Source organism: Pagrus major, chromosome 3 (genome assembly GCF_040436345.1).
Source record: "Pagrus major chromosome 3, Pma_NU_1.0".
NCBI lineage: Eukaryota > Metazoa > Chordata > Actinopteri > Spariformes > Sparidae > Pagrus > Pagrus major.
This window is the reverse complement of record NC_133217.1, coordinates 14,728,496-14,747,265: the sequence shown is the minus strand read 5'-3', so window position 1 is coordinate 14,747,265 and position 18,770 is coordinate 14,728,496. Positions and strand designations below refer to the sequence as shown.

At 42.6% G+C, this 18,770-nt stretch overlaps 1 protein-coding gene across 1 annotated transcript; it reads right to left on the bottom strand.

Annotated features, from left to right (window-relative positions):
• Window positions 1-336: 336 nt before the first annotated feature.
• Window positions 337-16,782, bottom strand: LOC140993404 (trafficking kinesin-binding protein 1-like). The gene is made up of 18 exons (XM_073462821.1): window positions 16,690-16,782; window positions 15,952-16,146; window positions 12,124-12,200; window positions 11,549-11,665; window positions 11,082-11,182; window positions 10,777-10,879; window positions 10,017-10,095; window positions 9,739-9,869; window positions 9,561-9,635; window positions 9,322-9,459; window positions 9,164-9,240; window positions 8,036-8,284; window positions 7,544-7,818; window positions 5,679-5,797; window positions 4,634-4,841; window positions 4,423-4,528; window positions 3,668-3,793; window positions 337-2,795 (listed from the first exon to the last, which is right to left on the bottom strand). The coding sequence occupies exons 3-18, from the start codon at window positions 12,172-12,174 to the stop codon at window positions 2,201-2,203; spliced, it is 2,550 nt and encodes an 849-aa protein (XP_073318922.1). The 5' UTR covers window positions 12,175-12,200; window positions 15,952-16,146; window positions 16,690-16,782; the 3' UTR covers window positions 337-2,200.
• Between the last annotated feature and the right edge of the window lie 1,988 nt (window positions 16,783-18,770).

Here is an 18,770-nt window from a genome sequence, read left to right as displayed (position 1 = left end):
TTCCTCCACTTAGCCTACTCAGCCGCCAGAGTGGCATTTTTCAGTTATTGCTCACCTCCCGTTCACCCTGTGGCTAATAGAGGTTTAATGAGCCGCCCTCATCATATCCCTCATAACACAAGAGATACAGATAGGGTACGGGTAATGGATTATGACTGGACCAATGTGGACGGACAGATAACTACAACATACCTCACATACTGAATATTTTACTGAGTTATTCTTGAGCTCCATCTGCTGGAGGAGGGTAAATAATGATTTCCTGTCTGTGAAAAGAGGAAATCACAAGATGAAGTTCTTGTTTGATTACTGAATTTTTATTTTGAAAAAGAAAATCCCTCATTACATGTTCACCCAGTACTTACAGTGATGTGTGGTTCTGGGTTATGCACTACACATAACGATTCCTTTATTAGCGTGTCATTACTCACAATTTTAGTGACAATGAACAGTATATACAGTCAGTGAGCACGTGAGACAACATTTTATGAGTTTATATTCATAGGATTTTATAAATAAATAAACACAAGTGCAACAACTTTTTCACACCCTTGAATCCAACACACAAAGAACATAAATCATAAAAAACAGATGGTCGAGGCACTGTATTGCTTCATTTCTCCAAAAGCTTCCGAGCACGATGACAGATTAGCCACGATCACTCCCCTCATCCCTCTCTCCCTTCTCTTTGTTAGCTGTGGCTTCAGCGTATTGATCGTCCAGTTCATTGGAAGCACCATCAGCTTCCCAGTCTAATGGCCAATTAGGAATCCAAACCAAAGTATCTTCAATACTGACATAAGATCTATTCAATGATTGGTTGAAAGTGACTTTTTGGACTCACACATGATCACTTCAGGAGGGGTTTAGGGAGAGGAGGGAGTGAGGGTGAGGATGACATATTTTCACGTATTTGGTGTAAAGTATTTTTTAATCATTTATAAAAGGTGGATCTTGCTCCAATAATAGAGAAGGTTTAGTGCTACAGCGACTACAAGTAACCAACTAGTGCAATGGCAGATGTAACAGAGTGCACCTGTTTGTGTCTGGATGCGTGTGGGCTCTCAGAAAAGGCAAGAGTGGGAGTACTATATCTAGCCAGCAGAGTCAGTCTCCAAAGCAGGGATGTGAGCGGACAGCAGAGGGAGATTGGATTTTAACCAGACAGATATCTTAAAAGCTCTCCGTCAAGGTACTCTGCTTTTAATGGGTCAGTCAGCCGAATTGTATAAAATTCAATTACATAAAATTGGTTTTATGTGCCCAGAGTTTTAGATATCTGTGTCAACACAAACAAAATTAGCCAAAAGTCTACAGAGGCTCTGTGAGTGGTGCTTTGAGCTACAGTGTGCTAACATGCTCACAGTGACAACAAACATGCCGATTTGTTTCGCTGGTACACACGTTTATCATGGTCACTGTCTAAGTTTAGCATGTTAGCATGCTATGATCGGCTAATTAGAGCTAAAACCAAAGCAGAGCTGAGGCTGATGAGGATGTTTGGAGGAAAGCATTGTGTGTCAAAGTAAAATTCTGACCTGGTGACACTAGAGGAGATGTCAGATGTCAGAGAAAAAAATCATTAAAATTCATCTTAAAAGGAGGCATTAATGTCTGTACCAAATTACATAGCAAATATATTAAATTCTTGTTCAGATATTTCAGTCTGGCTGATAGCTCTGGTGCCATGCTGCTTCTGTGGCTTGAATTTAAAAGCAATGACAATTTTCTGAACCATTAATGCCACCATTACTCTAAGTCCACAGAACACACTGTGAAGCTTTCATTACGACTATTTAAATTACTAGCTTGCTAATCCAGAGTAACAGCGAGGACAAATTGAGGATTTTGAATGTAACTGAAACAAAAATGATTTACCTTTTGCCTTCACTGTGTTGAAAACTCTCTGGGACAGTATCTCATAAAATGGGCACATAAAACCAAAACCTTTTTGGTTGACTACATATTCAAAGAGGTTGATGTATTTTGTGTGAACCAACCCTTTAACTTATGTTGCCATCTAAAAGCACTAAAGAGTGGATAGTGTCCGTGTTGAACCACAGCAGTGATTAGAAACTGGTCAGTAGTGCCACGTTGGACAGAATGAACAGTGTTTGGGCTCCAGATGACTGCTCAACAGTCAGCCCTGGGCCCTGCCTGACTCCTTCTTGGCTTCAGTAATAGCCAGCAGCAGCACAGACTACTCCTGGGGCCCCGGGGCTTTCATGGCCATGCTAGCACCAACCATAGCTGGATAACTCCGGTTCCTCCTCATTCCATCAGGCCCAAAAGGGGAGCCGGATCTGCGCAGCCCGCCCAGAGGCCCCAGGATGGGGCTGGGACTCACTGCTCTGCCCCCTGAAGCTCCAGCCACACCCAGCCGCTTCACCTTGTCAAGCAGGTTAAGGTTGTGGACGGTTACGCTAACGTCCGTCTGACTTTCACAATCCCTCCCTCTCTGCCTGCCCCTCATCCTCCCCGTCACCTCCTTCAGAATGGAGCGGGCCGGTTTGGAGGCCAGGAAGTTGTCGTAGGACGGGCTCTTGAAGTCGAAGCCCACAGGGGTTGGCACGGCTGAAGCTCCCTGTCCTGTGGGAGAGTTGGGAGGAGTGGAGGGGCGCAAAGGGTCAGGGTTGGGCGCTCGGTTGGGAGCGATGGAGGTGCTGAATAAGACTCCTCCGTTGCCCTGACCGTACTCCTGGCCCTGGCTCTGGTGATACATTGCTGCTGAGATCCCTCTCTCCTGGAGAAGGCGCACTAACCCAAGGGAGGTGCTGGTGGTGCGTGTTGCATCTCTGCACAAACATGGGGAAGAAATGAGAGTCAACATCACACTGACTGGTGACTGGTTTAAAAATGTTATGTTGCTGCTTTCTTTTAGTGCTTTTTGAAATTATGGAGGACTGAAACTGCCAAAATAAAAAATAAATAGAGAAATGTATAAATGGTTCAATAAATAAATTCTATATGCTATTTAATGCATCAAAAATTATTTATGTCACAATTTATAATATGTGAAATACATTTATATTTCTGTTTTTATTTACTCCTGTATTTATTTACCTTTGTATTGATCCTGCTTTTTATGTCATTTGTTTTACCATTTTAGTTTTACTTTCCAATTTTATTAATTAATTTATCAATTTTTAGTTTGATTTATTTACATGTTTATTTCTATCTTTATTTCTGAATTCTTCTCCCTTTTCTTTTTGCAAAGCATCATATAAATAGATAAATAAATATGTTTATAAATTAGTAAATTAATTAAAAGATAAATATATTTTAAAATACAATGGTAAAAGAAGAAATATCATTTTATATCAATTTTTTAAAATTAATTTGTGCCACACTTATTTTTTGTGTTATTTGTGATGCATTTAGTGGCATATTTACTTATTCATTGAACCATTCATTTATTTATTTTTTGATTTTGGCAGTTCAGTCAAGTTAAACTGTTAACTACTGGAGGGAAGTAAACATACGTGTCTTGCTGAAAGGAAAACTACAACAAACTCAGTGTGATATATGGTGGATGACTTCAGTAAAGTAGCAATCTGCTAACTTATTAACAAAGAAACAAAGTTTTGCCTGCTGCAGTAGTGAAGGGAAGACATTTTTAGCAAACAACTGAAGATAAAGTAATTTTCTGGCGTATGTGGAGCCGTGCCTGAGGTTAGTTGAGGATTCGGACGGCCTGAGACTGAGCCTGCGGGGGGTGCAGGGTGTAGCGGCAGGAGTACCCAACAGAGTGCTGGTCATCACGCAGGAGGACGACGCTGGGACTGGGTTTAGGCTGGAGGGAAAGCAAACAAGGCGAATAAACAAAGGGGATTAGAAACAGTGAAAACATGACACTTCCTGCTGATTTCAACAACTTAAATTGCACTTTGATGACATCTCATCATTTCACCAGTGCAGCAACATTGTGCACCGCAGGGAATGTTTGTTTTTTCAACTATAAGCACCTGCATGTTTTATTCAGCAGCTTTCAGACTGTCTACTGACTGACTTGCTGCTTGGACACGATCCCACCTCAACGACTGCTGTCTGGATCTTATCTGTCCTGTGGGATGTTGTAAAATTTAGACTGAGTGCACTTATAACATCCTGTAGGATTCTCAAAACACCACATATCTTAACAACATCACACTAAGCTGCATCAAATGTTTACACTGCATTTATGTTTATATAGGTCATTCTTTTTGTTATATTATAGGAAATTCTTCCGACAAAAACACATCATTTCATTTGGACTTTTTTACTCAGGCATAAGTCTGAATGTACCTTTAAGCAGAAAGACCAAACTTTGCAGCAGTTGATTATGAACGAACTCTGGCAGAAACTTTCAAGGCGAAGGGCCACAAAAAGTTGACTGTGATCATAAATGATTCAAGCAGCACTGGAAGTCTTCATGTTGCTTACCTTGGCGTGACCCTTGTCTGCTCATCAGTTGGGTGGAGGATTCGACAGGTTGTGAAGGTGTAGGTAGAGCTGGTGTGGGCCATGCATTTACCGGGGTAGTACGCAGCTGCAAGTCACACAAACACAGTCATTAAGAAATGAATTAAGATACCACGCAGGTGTTCCTAACAGGCTCAACAATGTGAAAATTATACAGAGAAAATGTCCTCACCAAGGACGTCAGTGTTGCTGAGGTGCGGCGACGGCGATGGTGAGGGTGGAGACGGTGGAGCGAGGGTGGGTGGAGTCTGCCCGAGGTTGGTGTCACCGGTGCTGGAGGTGGAGGGCACGGCTGGTGAAGCAGAGGCTGAGGAAGTGGGCAGATTCTGGAAGTACTGCTCCCCTGGTTCTTCCTCCTCAAAGCTACCCCATGGATACACCTGTAGACAAGAAGATTCAGAGAGGGGTTCTTCTTCTGTGGATCGCAAAACCAACTTTAAAGGTGCATACCGCCACCTACTGTGTTTGAGTGTGTAGATGCTGCACTTGTTAAGTTAATGAAAGCAGTTTGGCTTTGTATTATTGGTTCTTTACGTCAGCTAGGATAGCCAATGATATGAATTGCAGAAAGCAGAAAAATTAAAGGAAGATGGACGTCTACTTGTATATTGTGAAGCAAATGGAGCATTTGACTGCAGATCAGTCTGGTTTCATGAGTCCTGCACATACCGTAAGTGGGATTTCACTCCCTCTTAAGTAATAAAGGACTGGAGTCCAAATTTAATTTGTGCAATGATTAAGTTGTACAAATTTCTAGTGTAAATAGTTACCAGTGTTGTAAAAAGTACCCAAAAGTCATACTTGAGTAAAAGTCAAGATATCATGTTAATATATTACTTTGGTAAAAGGTAATAAATGTACTAAAGTATCAAAAATACAAGTAAAAGTACTTGCACTGAAAACACTGATTATCAGAGTGACTTTTTTAATCTTATTGCTAATAAAATAATTTTAAATGAGCTACTTCGGCTCTGATGCAGCATGTAATCTGCAAAGTAACTAGTAACTAAAGTTATCAGATAGATGTACAAACGGTATAATAACTGCCTCCACTGCAGTGTGAGTTCATTACGGGTAATTATCATCATCATGGAGAAGTGAATATAATGAACACTGTTGTCAACATGATAAAAATACAGTGATGCATTTGTATGGCTATATTGTTATACAGACTTTCAATCAATATCGCACACAAGCACACACACACACCCACAGACCTGCTCCAGCTCTAGTTCAAGGGGTCTGTAGCCCTTTGGCACGACTCCTGGCCTGGCATCCAGAATCACCCCGAGGTGAGGCTGCGCTAACTGCTGCCAGTGATGCAGGGTGGCAGAGCCTGGTGGAGAGAAATGAATACTGCTGCAGTGTACTCAAACACACACAAAAAAACACTTGAAGGATTTTTTATGACTCAAAACTTAATATGGAACTGGTTATTTCATCATCACAAGACACTTTGTGCTTCTGACATGTATTCTGACAAGACTTGTAGCACTGTTTGAGTTAAGAGGCTTAATAAGCTCTCCAACATGACAGGTGAAGAAATATGTCTGATGTATGGGAATGGACTAATAGAAAACTCCAGATTATGTGACAAAAGCACGACAAGTAACCAATAAGAGTCTGCATTTAAAGGTGCAATATGTAAGAATTACCCGGATGTCAAATTCACACTCAAAACAAACAGGGGGCAGCATATCACCAGAGTAATTAAGTTAAGTTAAATTAAATGGAACTAAGTGTAGCTGCCATTAGCTTTTTCAGTTAGCCGTGCAGCCACCGGTTCAGACTGGGAGCTCGGGCACCAGGGGAGTTTTAGTGTTCACGCCGCTAACACAGGAGCTTTCGACCAGGCCGGGGCTAGCTGGTTAGCATGCTAACTTCGGTAGACATCTCTACAACACAACACATAATTATGTCAAAACTGTTATTTAATCACATTCTGTTGATAGTTTTTGAACAATTTTAAGCTAAAATCTTCACACATTGCCCCTTTAATGCAAATGACTACTTTTCTAATAAAGAAATACAACAGAATATACCTCAATGATCAGGATGACAAACTAAGAATCCAGAAGACGTAAAAGGAAATGAAGAGCAGAAGGAACGGAGTGAAAATGAAATGGAGGAGCAATTAGAATGAGAAAAGGCTTTTATTAGTCAGCTACATGAATTTGAAACAGAGATGGCAAGCAGTTAAAGAATGAACAAACAAAAAAGAAAAACAAACAAACAAACAAACAAACAGAGAAAGTCTAAAATAAATAATAAATAGTAAAGAAACACATAAAGACAAAATAATACATGTGTAAGAAATAAGAAGGTGTGAGTACAAATAGACAAATGAAGAAGCGATGGCAGAGTTACTAATGTATATATCATAGGGATGTTTGCAAGGTTGACAGCAGACAGTGAGCTTTTCAAGGAAGTATGAATTATCAGCAGCAGAGGGCAGCACAGGCCAACAGCAGCCACCTTACATTAACACTGAATCACACGAGGAATAATAAAACTCTGCTGTGACTCTGTCCAAGTTCAAACTTGTATGTTACAGCTCTGACCACACCCCAATCAGTGATGTCACATCAGCTGTCAAAGTAAAAACACCTGCTGTGACATCATTAAATCACTGGTCGACCAGATCACTTGCATTCTTATTTCCGTCTCTCTGTCTACAACCATCCTCTGGGCTGTGTGTCTCTGTAATAGCTGTGTGGAGATGCAAAACTGCCCGACTTGTGATGGTGCATCAGAGACCAGAAAGAGTTGAAGAGCATCAGAGACACAGGCCTGTCTGTCCTCTCTCTCGCTCCCTTTATCTTCCTGCTCCCGGCTCGGTCTCTGGCCCACCTCCTCCCTCTCTCCCTCTCTATCCCAGCTACGGTCTTCCTCGCCCATCCCCAAGCTCTCTCCTTTTCCCCCTCGATCTTCCGCCCATGCAGGCTCTCCAACCTCCTCTCCCCCTCCGTCCCCCAGCCCCGCTTGCTCCCTTTCTTCGTCCCGCCCCCTCTATGTCGGTCACCTTCCCACCTCCTCCCCGCCTTGCAGGGATGACCTGCAAGGCGCTCCCTCTCTCCCTCACCTTCAAGCGGTTTGACGATCTGGAGTTTGTCAGGGAGGTAGGGCCCTCGTGAGGCCCAAATGTGGAGGTTCCCGAGGGACATGATGCTCTCTGAGGGAGTCATCACGCTCTCCGTATCGTGTAGACCTCCGTGTCCTCCCCGTCTGCGGTCCCTCTCCTCTTCAAAGAAGCGCCTCTCGCTCAGGTTGTTTTGTCGACGCAGAGACAGGCGGCGCAGGGCGAGCCGCAGGTCCTCGGCCCCACTGGCTTTCTTCTCTCGGCCTTCTGTGCTGCTGCTAAAACAGAGATGAGACCAAAGACAAGATATGAATCCTGAGAATCATGCCAGTTTGTTGATGTAGCAACATTTGACTACGCCTCAAAGCTGAACTCAAGAAACAGTTTATTTAAAAGGCACTTCCTCACTCTATGATTCATGCAGAAGTCTAAAAAGTATCCTCAATCTCAACTCCATCTCTAATTTATTCATAGCACAAGCCCGCTCCTCCTTACCTATCCTGATTGGATGCCGTCTCCATCAGGATACTCTGTTGGCGGTTGTCTAGGGCGATGCCGTCTCCACCGATGTCACCTCCATACATGCTGGAGTGAGGCGTCGAGAGGCCGCTGGACTGTGGCGAAGTACGAGCTGACAGAGACTGGTTGGAGCCCGGGATGTTGGAGTTGGTCGGAGTCAGAGAACGCTGACGGACTGTCTGGTTGACGTTCTTAACCGTCTCAAACACACGCTTCCGATGGCTCCTGCACAAAAAATAAAAGTGTGTTAGCCTATGCTGTAGGCAGTTAGTGTTTTATTGTTTTATTTGGGGCTTAGCTGCTTTATAGGCAAGTTAAATCTCAATGAACAGAGCCAAGTTTTGTGACTATGCAACACTTTCTGGGTTAGCTAGCTAGCCTGGCTGACTTCCCAACTGTCCACACTATCCTGTAGTTCTTTGTTTGTACATTAGCTACCCTGAATGCCTGTACAATTATAAATGGCATGACCACAGGTCGATAAAAAAAAAAGTCAATCTTTTTTTCCCTGCCACTGATGTTAGCTAACCGGCTAACCCTTCTCCTGTCAGCCCCTGACATGATTTTCTCTTGTCAGAGTATCTATACTGTGGTTCACGTATTGTAAGTGAAACCAGCTATTTTTTCTCGACTGTTGCATTTACTGAATTTAACGTTTGCTTTGTCACATAGAACAAGTCGTGTAACATGTTAACAAGACAGGCTCCACCATGCTAGCAGCTCTGTTGTCTGAAATGAGTCACAGTGGTGTTTTCAGCTAAATGCTAACACGCTCACGATGTTAGCCTGCTGATTTTCAGCATGTATAATGTGTAACATCTTAGTTTCGAGCAGGGGTGGCCAAACTTTTTCCTTCGAATGGGCAAAACTGAAACGTAATGGTGGACCACGGGCCAAAACAAAGCACCTATTGTGTGTCATCAAAATAGTGGATCGACTGGCCTTGAGCTATGTGGAAACCTCATGGGAATCAGTATAAAATCAACTGGTATTTTCTGAATTTCAGTTAACTCTTTTGAATAATACCATTTTAAATGTCTGGTCAACACACAGCTTGTAAAATAAGTCCCATACAATCGTTGACTGTTAGTCGTCCATACATACTTCTGTTCCTCACACTCGGGGTCATCCAGACTCAGCTCCTTCCTCATTGTTCCTTCGATCTCAGCTGCCAGAGAATCCTGCAACACAAAAAACTTGTGAAGGACTGAAGGATGATGTCATATATAGACACACACAGATGGACACACGCGCTCCCTCACCATGGGGTACAGTCCCAGGGGGTGGAAGCGTCGGGGGGTTCCTGCAGGGTAGTTCCTGTTCCTCAGGTTCTTCAGCTCCTCCTGGGCTTCATGCAGCATCTCTATACACTCTGAATATTTCTCCTCCAGCTCCTGGAGCTGTTCAATGAAGACATTAAAATGTACTTTTGGAATTAAAGTCAAACAGTCTTGACAGGCAAGAAAATGTGGTCAAAACAGTGCAGTGATGTGGAAGTTACCTCCGCTGTAAGCTGCCTTTGGGCATCTTTAGCTGCCACCAGGTGTTGAGAAAGCTCCTCGTTCTCCACCGCGTACTACAAACACACATACAAGTGTAAACTAGCAGAACACACAGAGCGTAATTAACAGTCACCATTGAGTTAAAGTGGGTTCATGTGTCTGTCCATGTGCACTCACAGATTTGGCTTTCTTTTGCAGATCTACTATCTGAGAGAGGAGGTGTGTGATCTCCTCCTGCTGTCGGGCAGCATCCTCTGTCTTACGAGCCAGTTCCTCCGCTATGGCAGAGATCTGGAGGCTGGACAACCCTGATAGGACAGGAAGGTTAGTTCAGACTGAGGGAGGGAGAGACGTGTCCAAAGCATTGAGGACACAGTACAAAGAAAAACAACAATATAATAATAATATATAGTATAGTCACAGGGAAACAGAATGACAGACAGATAGACACTTACTGAGTTCATTGACACAGTCATTGACCAGCTGCTGCTCCTTCTCCTCGTATGTTTCAGTCTCTGACTTCAGATGGTTAGCCTGCATGTAGACATCCATGATTAAACAATATAGTCCAAAATTTTCTGATTGTTGGAGTCAGCGTTTTTTTTTATCTGATTGTCTGTTTAAACATGCGCTCATTTGGCTCTGATGCAGCATGTAATCTGAAGAGTAACTAGTAACTAAAGTTATCAATGTAGTGAGTAAGTGGTTGGAAGTATATAGTACCGGAAGATGAAATACTCAAGTAAAGTACCAGTAGCTCAAAATTGTAATCAAGTACAGTACTTAAGTGACTTAGTTACATTCCATCACTACTTTTGTGGTACTCCATGTTCTGCTATGTTACACTTTGACTCCACTACGTTTTGGAGACAAATATTGTAGTTTTTACTCCACTACACTTATTTGATTACTTTATTTATTAGTTACTTTGCAGATTACATGGAAACAGTGAACAGTATAATATACATATATGTATATATATATATATATATATATATATATATATATATATATATACATATATATAGATATAGATATATATATAAAAATTTACTTTTATCAGCCTACTTAAGTACATTTAGTATCCAATACTTGAAGACTTTTACTCAAGTTTTTTTTGTATGGTTGTTTTTATTTGGTAATATTTCAATATAATATCTTTACTTTTACTCAAGTATGACTTTTGGTTACTTATTACAACATTGGTGGAGATACCTCTGAGCGGAGCGACAGGTTCTCTTCTTCCAGATCTTTGAGTTTCCTCTGGAGTGTGTCGCTCACAACGGCTCCTGCTGTTTCCACTTTACATTTCTTGCCCCTTTGAATGGACAAAAAGAGAGAGCCTGAAACTCACAGCCAGAGGGCCGGTGGACATGTTCATAGGAATTAATGGTAAACTGATATGTGTTGAGCATTTTTGTCCGCTTTTGCGATGTCAAAACTTCAAATCCCAAAAACCTATACATTCTAAATGACAAAATCAACTTTGTATAGATAGAGAAAGAGATATGGATGCTAACGTCGGGGAGCTGCCGGACTCATCCTCGCTCTCCTCAGCTGCATTGGTGTAAAACTGCAGCAGCTCATCCTTCAGGTTCAGCTCATGGTGCAGCTGGGCCACCTGTAATAGGACAGGTAATGTTAGTTGCATGATGATCAGGTTTATCTTTAAGCTAATAAAAGAACAGCTGTGTCCGTGCCGACTCAAGGTCCACTTGCTAGCTTTTTACTTCCTTTCTAGCTCAGAGTTGTTACATATCACATGGTCTTCTTTAGCAGAAGAAGCTATCATGGAGGTAAAATTGCTGACATTATGGATGTCGCAAACTCCATCAACTGAAGAAGAGATAGATATGAAAGCTACAAAAAAGCTTGAAAGTTTTGTCAAATTGTAAAAATAACTCCTAAATAATCAGAATGAATCATTTTTATCAGTCAGCGTCTGAATAATTTGAATATGTGTGTGTGTGTGTGTGTGTGAGCAGACCTCCTCTGCGATTTGTCCAACTCGTTCCTCCAGATAGTCATTCTGCTCCGTCAAAGTTCTGTTCTTCTTGAGGAGCGATTGGCCGATTCTTGCAGCCAACTCCAAATCTCTCTCTTTCTATTGGTTGGAACGCAGGAAGAGAGAAGAAGAGATGATTAGTAAAGGACACTGTATGAAGCCAGAAAGGTGGCAGGGTCCGCCACATATAAACAAAGTAGAACAGTATGAAACTGTGTTGTCCTTTAAGATCCTTTAAGTTTGTTTATTCGGTTTATTCAGTCATGAAAACAAAGAGTTTGTTTATTTTGTTTGTTTGTTTAGGCATAAAAATGAATGAAGATCTTTCTCTTCTAATTAAAATTTCTTCCCCCAAAACTACATAGTGCACCTTTAAAGGAATTTTTCCACAACTATTCACACCAAAAAGACGTGTTTAATGTGGGCAAATAGGGCAAACCTCCAGCGCTGCATCCTCTCTGTTGCAGCCTCACTCGCTGCTTTCCGCTAATTAAAAAATCCTTCCTAGTGCAGCTTTGAATTACACTGATAGAGCAGACAAAAATAGAGCATCTCACCTCCTCCAACAGACGTGTGACAGCATCGATGTCATTGTAGGTCTTCGTCATCTGTCCCACTCTGTCTGCACATAGCACTGTGGAGATAGAAGACACACAAACGGAGTGAGGAGGAGAGGGAAGCGAGGATGTGCGGAGCTGCTTTCGCTTCACAGCCAGAGCCGCCTCCCTTGGTGAAAGCAGTGGGACCTTTCTACATGAACATGTACAATGGCACATAGCCATGTTACGTAAGAGAGAAAGTTAGAAAAGTCACACTCTCAGAGGTGGTGCATGGGTCTTGTTTAACACATTATTGATATGATGGTAGTGTATGAGCACACGTTGGCTCTGTTGCCCTGAGGTGAAGCTCTTATTGACTTCAGAGCTCTAATCAATAACAAGCTCTACAGAGTTATTGAACACTTTATGTTAAACCACTGTAATCCTGTTAGGGTTGCAACAAGCACGCAATAATTTTGTTGTTGTTTCATTAAAGGACCTGAAAATCAAGATAAATAGTGTTCTGACTCCGGCTCACACAGGCACATGAGTGGACTGTGGGGATTTGTGAATGCATGTGCGTGTGTGTGTGTGTGTGTGTGCTCGGGGGCTGATGTGTCAAAACAGAGCAAATTCAAAGTGGGTGAGCTTCAGGAAATTCCTCTTAATGAGAAGAACAAAGCCAGAGAGGAACTCCAGTGGACAACTGCTGACCGAGAAACACATTAAACTGTTTCAAAAGGCAGAAAAAACGTATAAAAATACAACTTCGTAATCCGTTAGAGCCATTAAACAATCTGCAAGCTATAAAGAAATCACACAAAAATAAAAATAAAAAGTACTAGAAAGACATGTCATAGTTAAATCACATGAAACATGTCTTTCTTTTACTCTACCTCTCTTGTCGTCCTTATAGTACCAGCTATCATCCAGCTCACATTCACTCCTCGCTAATCTCTCCATCCCGCTCTTACTGTCCATCTCCTCCCTGAGCTCCACAATGAGCGACAAACAGAAAACGACGACCGGTCCAAACACTGATCCATTCACTGCCTCCCTCTCTCTCCCTCTCTCTCACTCCTGCTGCTCAGCGACTGTGCAACAGGCCCAGAGACTGAATTACCCTCCTCCCACATGGACGAGTGCAAGAGAGAAGCAGAGAGATAAGAGAGAGAGAGTGTTTTAGAAAAAAGGCTCTACAGCTGCTGAGTTGGAGCTGAAGTGGAAGTTGTATCATGAGAGGATGCAGGGTGGAGGAGGGAGCCAATCAGAGCAGGCGGGCTGCAGTGTGGACTCTTCTCTCAGTTCAGAAGTGCTGACTGAACTCCCACACCTCTCTCCTTTTCACCTTTCTTTCATGCCCTCACTTCCTCTCTCTTCCGCTACATGCACGGCTGCTTAACATCGATCCGACTCCAGCAACTGTTACCATGGCGACCCTCATCCACAATCAAAACCCCTCGACAGTAGTAGAGACATACACACAAACTCTTTGCCACTGATTATGCAAAGGCCCGTCCCCATCCACCACCTGTACTTAGAGGAGATACAAAGTATCATTGTAGACAGTAAATTCATCAACAGTCTGGGCATACGGAGCATTACATCTGAATGGTTACAAATGTTCAGAGAACACAGACTGTAAGTAGATAGGAAAGTGGGCACCACCTTGTGGAGGACGGCTACAATCTCAGCTGTGGTAAAACAGGACAAACTGGACCACAGACCGGACCTTTTCAACCGGAACGTGAATGCGAAACGAATGTGGACCAAAAACAACCTCATTCTGACCCTTTGATCATTTAGTTAGAAGGCTAATTAGCCCATTCATTAGTTGTGTTTGTTGCTAAGCACAGAAATACTCTTATTTCATTAGAAAGTTATTACATAGGAATTTATGAGAATCAAACTGACAACTGTTTCTTAGATTAAAAAGATGCATTTTTTCTGTACTTGTAAAATAATGTTTTTCTTTTTCAATCATGAAAGCTAATAAATTGGAGAGAAATATCTAAAGTGCATTGGTTTAACACATTTGAATTATGCGTTTTAAAGGTCAGACATGGGGAATGTTGAAGTCCAGCCCCTTTGCACTTCTAAAAGAAGTAGTTGAAGAGTCCTGAACTTGACTGTAGACAGTGTTGGGGAATAGTGAAATACATGTACTTAAACTAGTGGTTAGACCACATTTTTTGCAGCCTGCTGGGAGCTAAATTAGATTTGTTTATACATAATGATTCAAGAAGTTCAATTACGTTTTCTGTGTAGAATCACTCACCATATCTTTAACTCCTGAAGCTACCAAAAAGTTTGGGCCATATTAGGGAAAGGAAAACTAAAATATATTAGGTGTCGATTAGTCATAATTAGTAATAAGTGTAACTGCTATTTATTAACAAACACTCAGAGAAGTTCTTGCATGATATATTAGAAGTTACCCTCGCTGGTGCAATACCCCCATCAGGTAGATGTCTGACTGACGGACCAAAGTTGACATTATTTGCACTCTGCCATAAATAGTGGGTGATAAACTTAATTGAGTGAAAGATTGTGCTTGCATGTGAATTTCATATCACATCTCCATTGTAAATTAGAAGTTAAAACAACTTTTTTCTAAGTAGCTTTAGTTAACCAAACAGGATTTCTGCACAGGGTAGCTTTGCTGTAGTTCAACTTCTTCCACTGTGAAGTCATTGGCAGCTTGAACATTTTCAAGGTAGCTGCGTCAACACTGACTGAAAATGAGAAATCCTGCCAGATTACAAAATAGACATACTGGTGCTAGTTTAGAAGAAAATCGTATTGAATCTTAATCATGTGGTTTAATCTGGACAGGATTTGTCTGTCAAAAACAGGTCAAATGTTGTATTAGACACACACCACATATCCTGTGGCAACACTGAACAGAAGCAAACAGCTACACAAATGGCCTCTTGTATAAAGAAAGGTTTAACCTCAGTTCCATGGACCTTTCATTATAATGTCAAATAAAAATATCACTTCCTGTTTATGTCTGAGGAAGCCTCTGCAGACAGCGCTGTCCTCTCTCCACAAGCCTATTCTCTCTAACCATAGAGCCTCTGAGTGTATTAGTCAGGGAAGAAGAGCAAAAACGACCTTGTTACCAGAAGATGTATCGATCTTCCCGGACCAACAAGCAGAATCATTTTCTGTTTTTATGATGACGGTGGTGAAAAACTGCTCGTTGGCAGGCTACAAAGCAAACCCTCCACTAGGTTCTAGCTTTTTATGTTGAGATGTCGGAGAAACAAATCACACTAGTGCTGAGCTGAATGTGTCAAATTATGATGGCAAGGAATATGTTGCGTTTCAATATGTTACAAAATAATGTCCTGAATAGAGAATATACTCTAATTTCATTACATGAAACATAGAAAAGAAATTCAAGGCTTTTTTTATGTCATATATACTTTGAGGTGCTCAGTTTGAGGTCTTTCCCAACCAACATGATGCCAGCAGGCACTAATAAAGTCTGATGTGTTTCAACCTGTCAAGACTTTCACACATGTATTCACACTGACTGTAGATTATCTTTCTGAGAACCATCTGAAGGATTAAATGTACCCAGGTGGATAAATCCTTCACTTTTAAAGCCATGTATTTCCACACCAGTCCCAGATATAAAATCCCACCAGTTTAATCTCCAGTGTCCCTTCTTATGTATCTCTTCACTTCACTTCCGCTGTCTGCATTTGAAATTAAAGAACTAAAAAAAAGGTTCCTGCACGTGTCACCTAGAGCAGCAGCAGCAGCACAGGAAACACATACATTATAAAGTATTTCAGACTAAGTCAGTGCTGTGGACTGTGCTGTAGCCAGACTTACAGAAGTATTTGAGAGTCTCTTCGATCTGCTCGGTGGTCAGGTCGAACCTGGTGTCCGGTGCGACGAGGGGAGTGTGCAGCCAGTCATCTTGGTCGTAGCCGTAGACGGTGTCAGCCCGCAACCGGTACACCGGCAACTGCTCCTCTAGAAGACTGATGATCTCGAACTCAGGCAGGTCAGTGCTGTTGCACACATCTGGACATTACAGAGAGGACAGAGGAGGGAGGGGAGTGAATATACGGCAGCCTGCCGGTGGACTGCAGGCCTTTATAGCGTCAGTGTGTTGGGCTCAGTGTACTCTCAGCTTATTCAGCATCAGTTTAAAGGGGCAATATGTAAAAACCTTAGTTAGGTTAAGTCATCATCAGATTGTGAATAAATGGCAGTTTTGACATTATGATATCTGTGTATTGTGTTGCAGAGATATCTACTGAAGTTAGCATGCTAGCCAACTAGCCCTGGCCCATCCCTGTCCACAGCAGCTACAGTTAGTTAGCAGTTACTCTGATCATATGCTGCCCCTTATTTGTGTGGAGTATGAATAATGACAGGTGGTCAATTCTTACATATTGCACCTTTAAAGATTTTAGAATAATGTTACCAACTAGCATTTTATATTTATATTGTACATGTGACAGATATAAGCAGTACCCTTTCACATCCCACTTGATACTCCATACCACAAACTGGAATCAATGCTGTTTGTCCTTATCAAGACCCCAGGTTGTACACACGTACCTGTGATGGTCTCGGCGTCCCTGCAGTCGGGCGGCGCCGGGCATGTGTCAAGCTGGCTGGACTCGGCCTCGCTCACATACTGCTCCTCGTTGGTGTGCCGCCGGTCGGGCTCAGGGTCTGGATCTGGGTCCAGGTCTGGGGCCGGGGGCAGGGAGGGGGCCGGGGAGGCCAGCTTGGCTCACCTCTCACTGGTGGAGAGAAAAAGGGGCCATGGGCTTCTGGAGCTGGAGCTCCACTGGGTTATCAGGTCCAGCTGACAGACAGGAGACAGCAGGTACAGCAGCCTGGAGAGGAGGACAGAAAGATGAAGAGAATCAAAGACCTTTACAGAGCCATGCATAGTTATCAGACTTATCAATACGCCTCCCTCTTTCCCTACAGAGTCTTTAACTTCAAGTGCTGCTGCTGAGTCTGCACTGTGCTGCGGCTGCCTGCCAGCAAGCTGAATAAATCTCAGCCTCTCCGCTGCAGACAGCACTTTTCATCTGTTGGGAAATAAAAAGAAGGCAGATGGAGGTTGAGGCAACTCTTCATAAAAGCATGATATAGCAAGAGTGTAAATGATCCACGTACAGGAAGTTCCTTTTTCTTGTTCTTTCCTCATAGAAGCTCAGACAGCAGGTGGAACAACTGTCTGCAAGGGCTTCAGTGTTTCAGGGCCACTTCAGCAGCGATAATGCCCCTCCTGCCCTCCCAGTCACCCAGATAGTCCTTCCTCACAGCACAGACTACTGAACTGACCTAGAGCTGAATCCTGAGCCCTTGATCTGAAGTTAATACAGCAGTGCTCATGCACAGTGACCTTGCAGCTCTTTATTCTGCAGGGCTCTGCAGGTGTGCACCAGGCTACTGTCTTTAGACACAAAGCAGGTCTGGATCGTGTAAATCTCTCGCGTGTCAGACTGAAATCAAACAGCCAGCGATGCTGCTAGTGGAGCAGAATATAAATAGAAACAGAGAGGATGTGTGTGTGTGTGTGTGTGTGTGTGTGTGTGTGTGTCCTCTGAAGCCGGTTGCATGAATAGGAGATCTCTCTGTTCTTGCATAAAATTTCAGACACCTGGTGATGGATGAGTGCATCTGACATGAAATGATACTGATGGGCACACACATGACCACACCACTAGATAAAGGTGGACAGATGCTTCGACACATCTGTTCTCTGTGCAGCACCACAACCTTGGCACGTCTTTCTCATTGCGGCAGTGTGAACCCTGTATTCACTCGGACATTTATTGGGCCTGTAAAACTGCTATCACTTGGCAGTTCCAGATTTACATAATCGGTGTCTGAGAGATGATTTCTGGTTCAAACGGCCGAAATGCACATGCAGATCTGGGATAAAAAGTCATGCATCCTAACGCTCCCAAAGCACTGTGCCTAACTTGTAAAACTACTCCTCATCGGGACCTTAAGAAAGGACCAAAAAGATGAGCTCTTGGCTTGTAAGAGCCGGTTATTCAAAGCAATGTTTCTATTTTTAATATTTCCATGGAGACGTGGATCAGACCACACCCTAGGGATTTCCAGTAAGTCAAAATATCTGATGTTATTTGAGGATTTAAAAGAGAAATGTTGGATTAAAAGTGAATGTAACACTGAGGAGAGAGAACCCTTAAATGGAGGTGGCTCTTCTTTTATTTAATCATCTAAAACAAAAGAAAATGACATGTCAGACAGCTCATTGGATGTCCTACAGTCAAAAATATGACTACTGAGTGCTGCTAGCCTCTGTTGTTGCTGATGGTGGTGGTATCCTCAGTAAATAGGCCAGGGTTCATTCATGCATGTGGCAAACACAGTGGTATTTGAATGCTGTCTGAGGGTGGGGCTTCATCTACATCAGCAGCTCGCGTCACGGATGCGGATCCTGGGTTTACATATGTGCCCTTACAGTAACACAATAAGTGATCAGCTGACCTTATGATGCCTGACATCGCCATTAAAACCATTGTATTTGTGAGAGCGGTGAAAGCAGCAGAGCCTTACTCACTCAGCTGAGGCTGATCCGAGCTGTCAGAAATCCAGAAAGAGACCCCGGTGCGGTTAAATAATCCCACAGGGAGGAAATGAGCAGATAT

Bases quoted from the DNA above. Each gene is read 5' to 3' on its own strand.
- LOC140993404 (XM_073462821.1), bottom strand. From the start codon at position 12,174: ATGACGAAGACCTACAATGACATCGATGCTGTCACACGTCTGTTGGAG. The intron at 11,183-11,548 runs GTCTGCTCACAC...GTCCTATTACAG, and splicing joins TTGGACAAATCGCAGAGGAG to GTGGCCCAGCTGCACCATGA. The intron at 9,460-9,560 runs GTAACTTCCACA...TTCATTGAACAG, and splicing joins AAAGGCAGCTTACAGCGGAG to CTCCAGGAGCTGGAGGAGAA.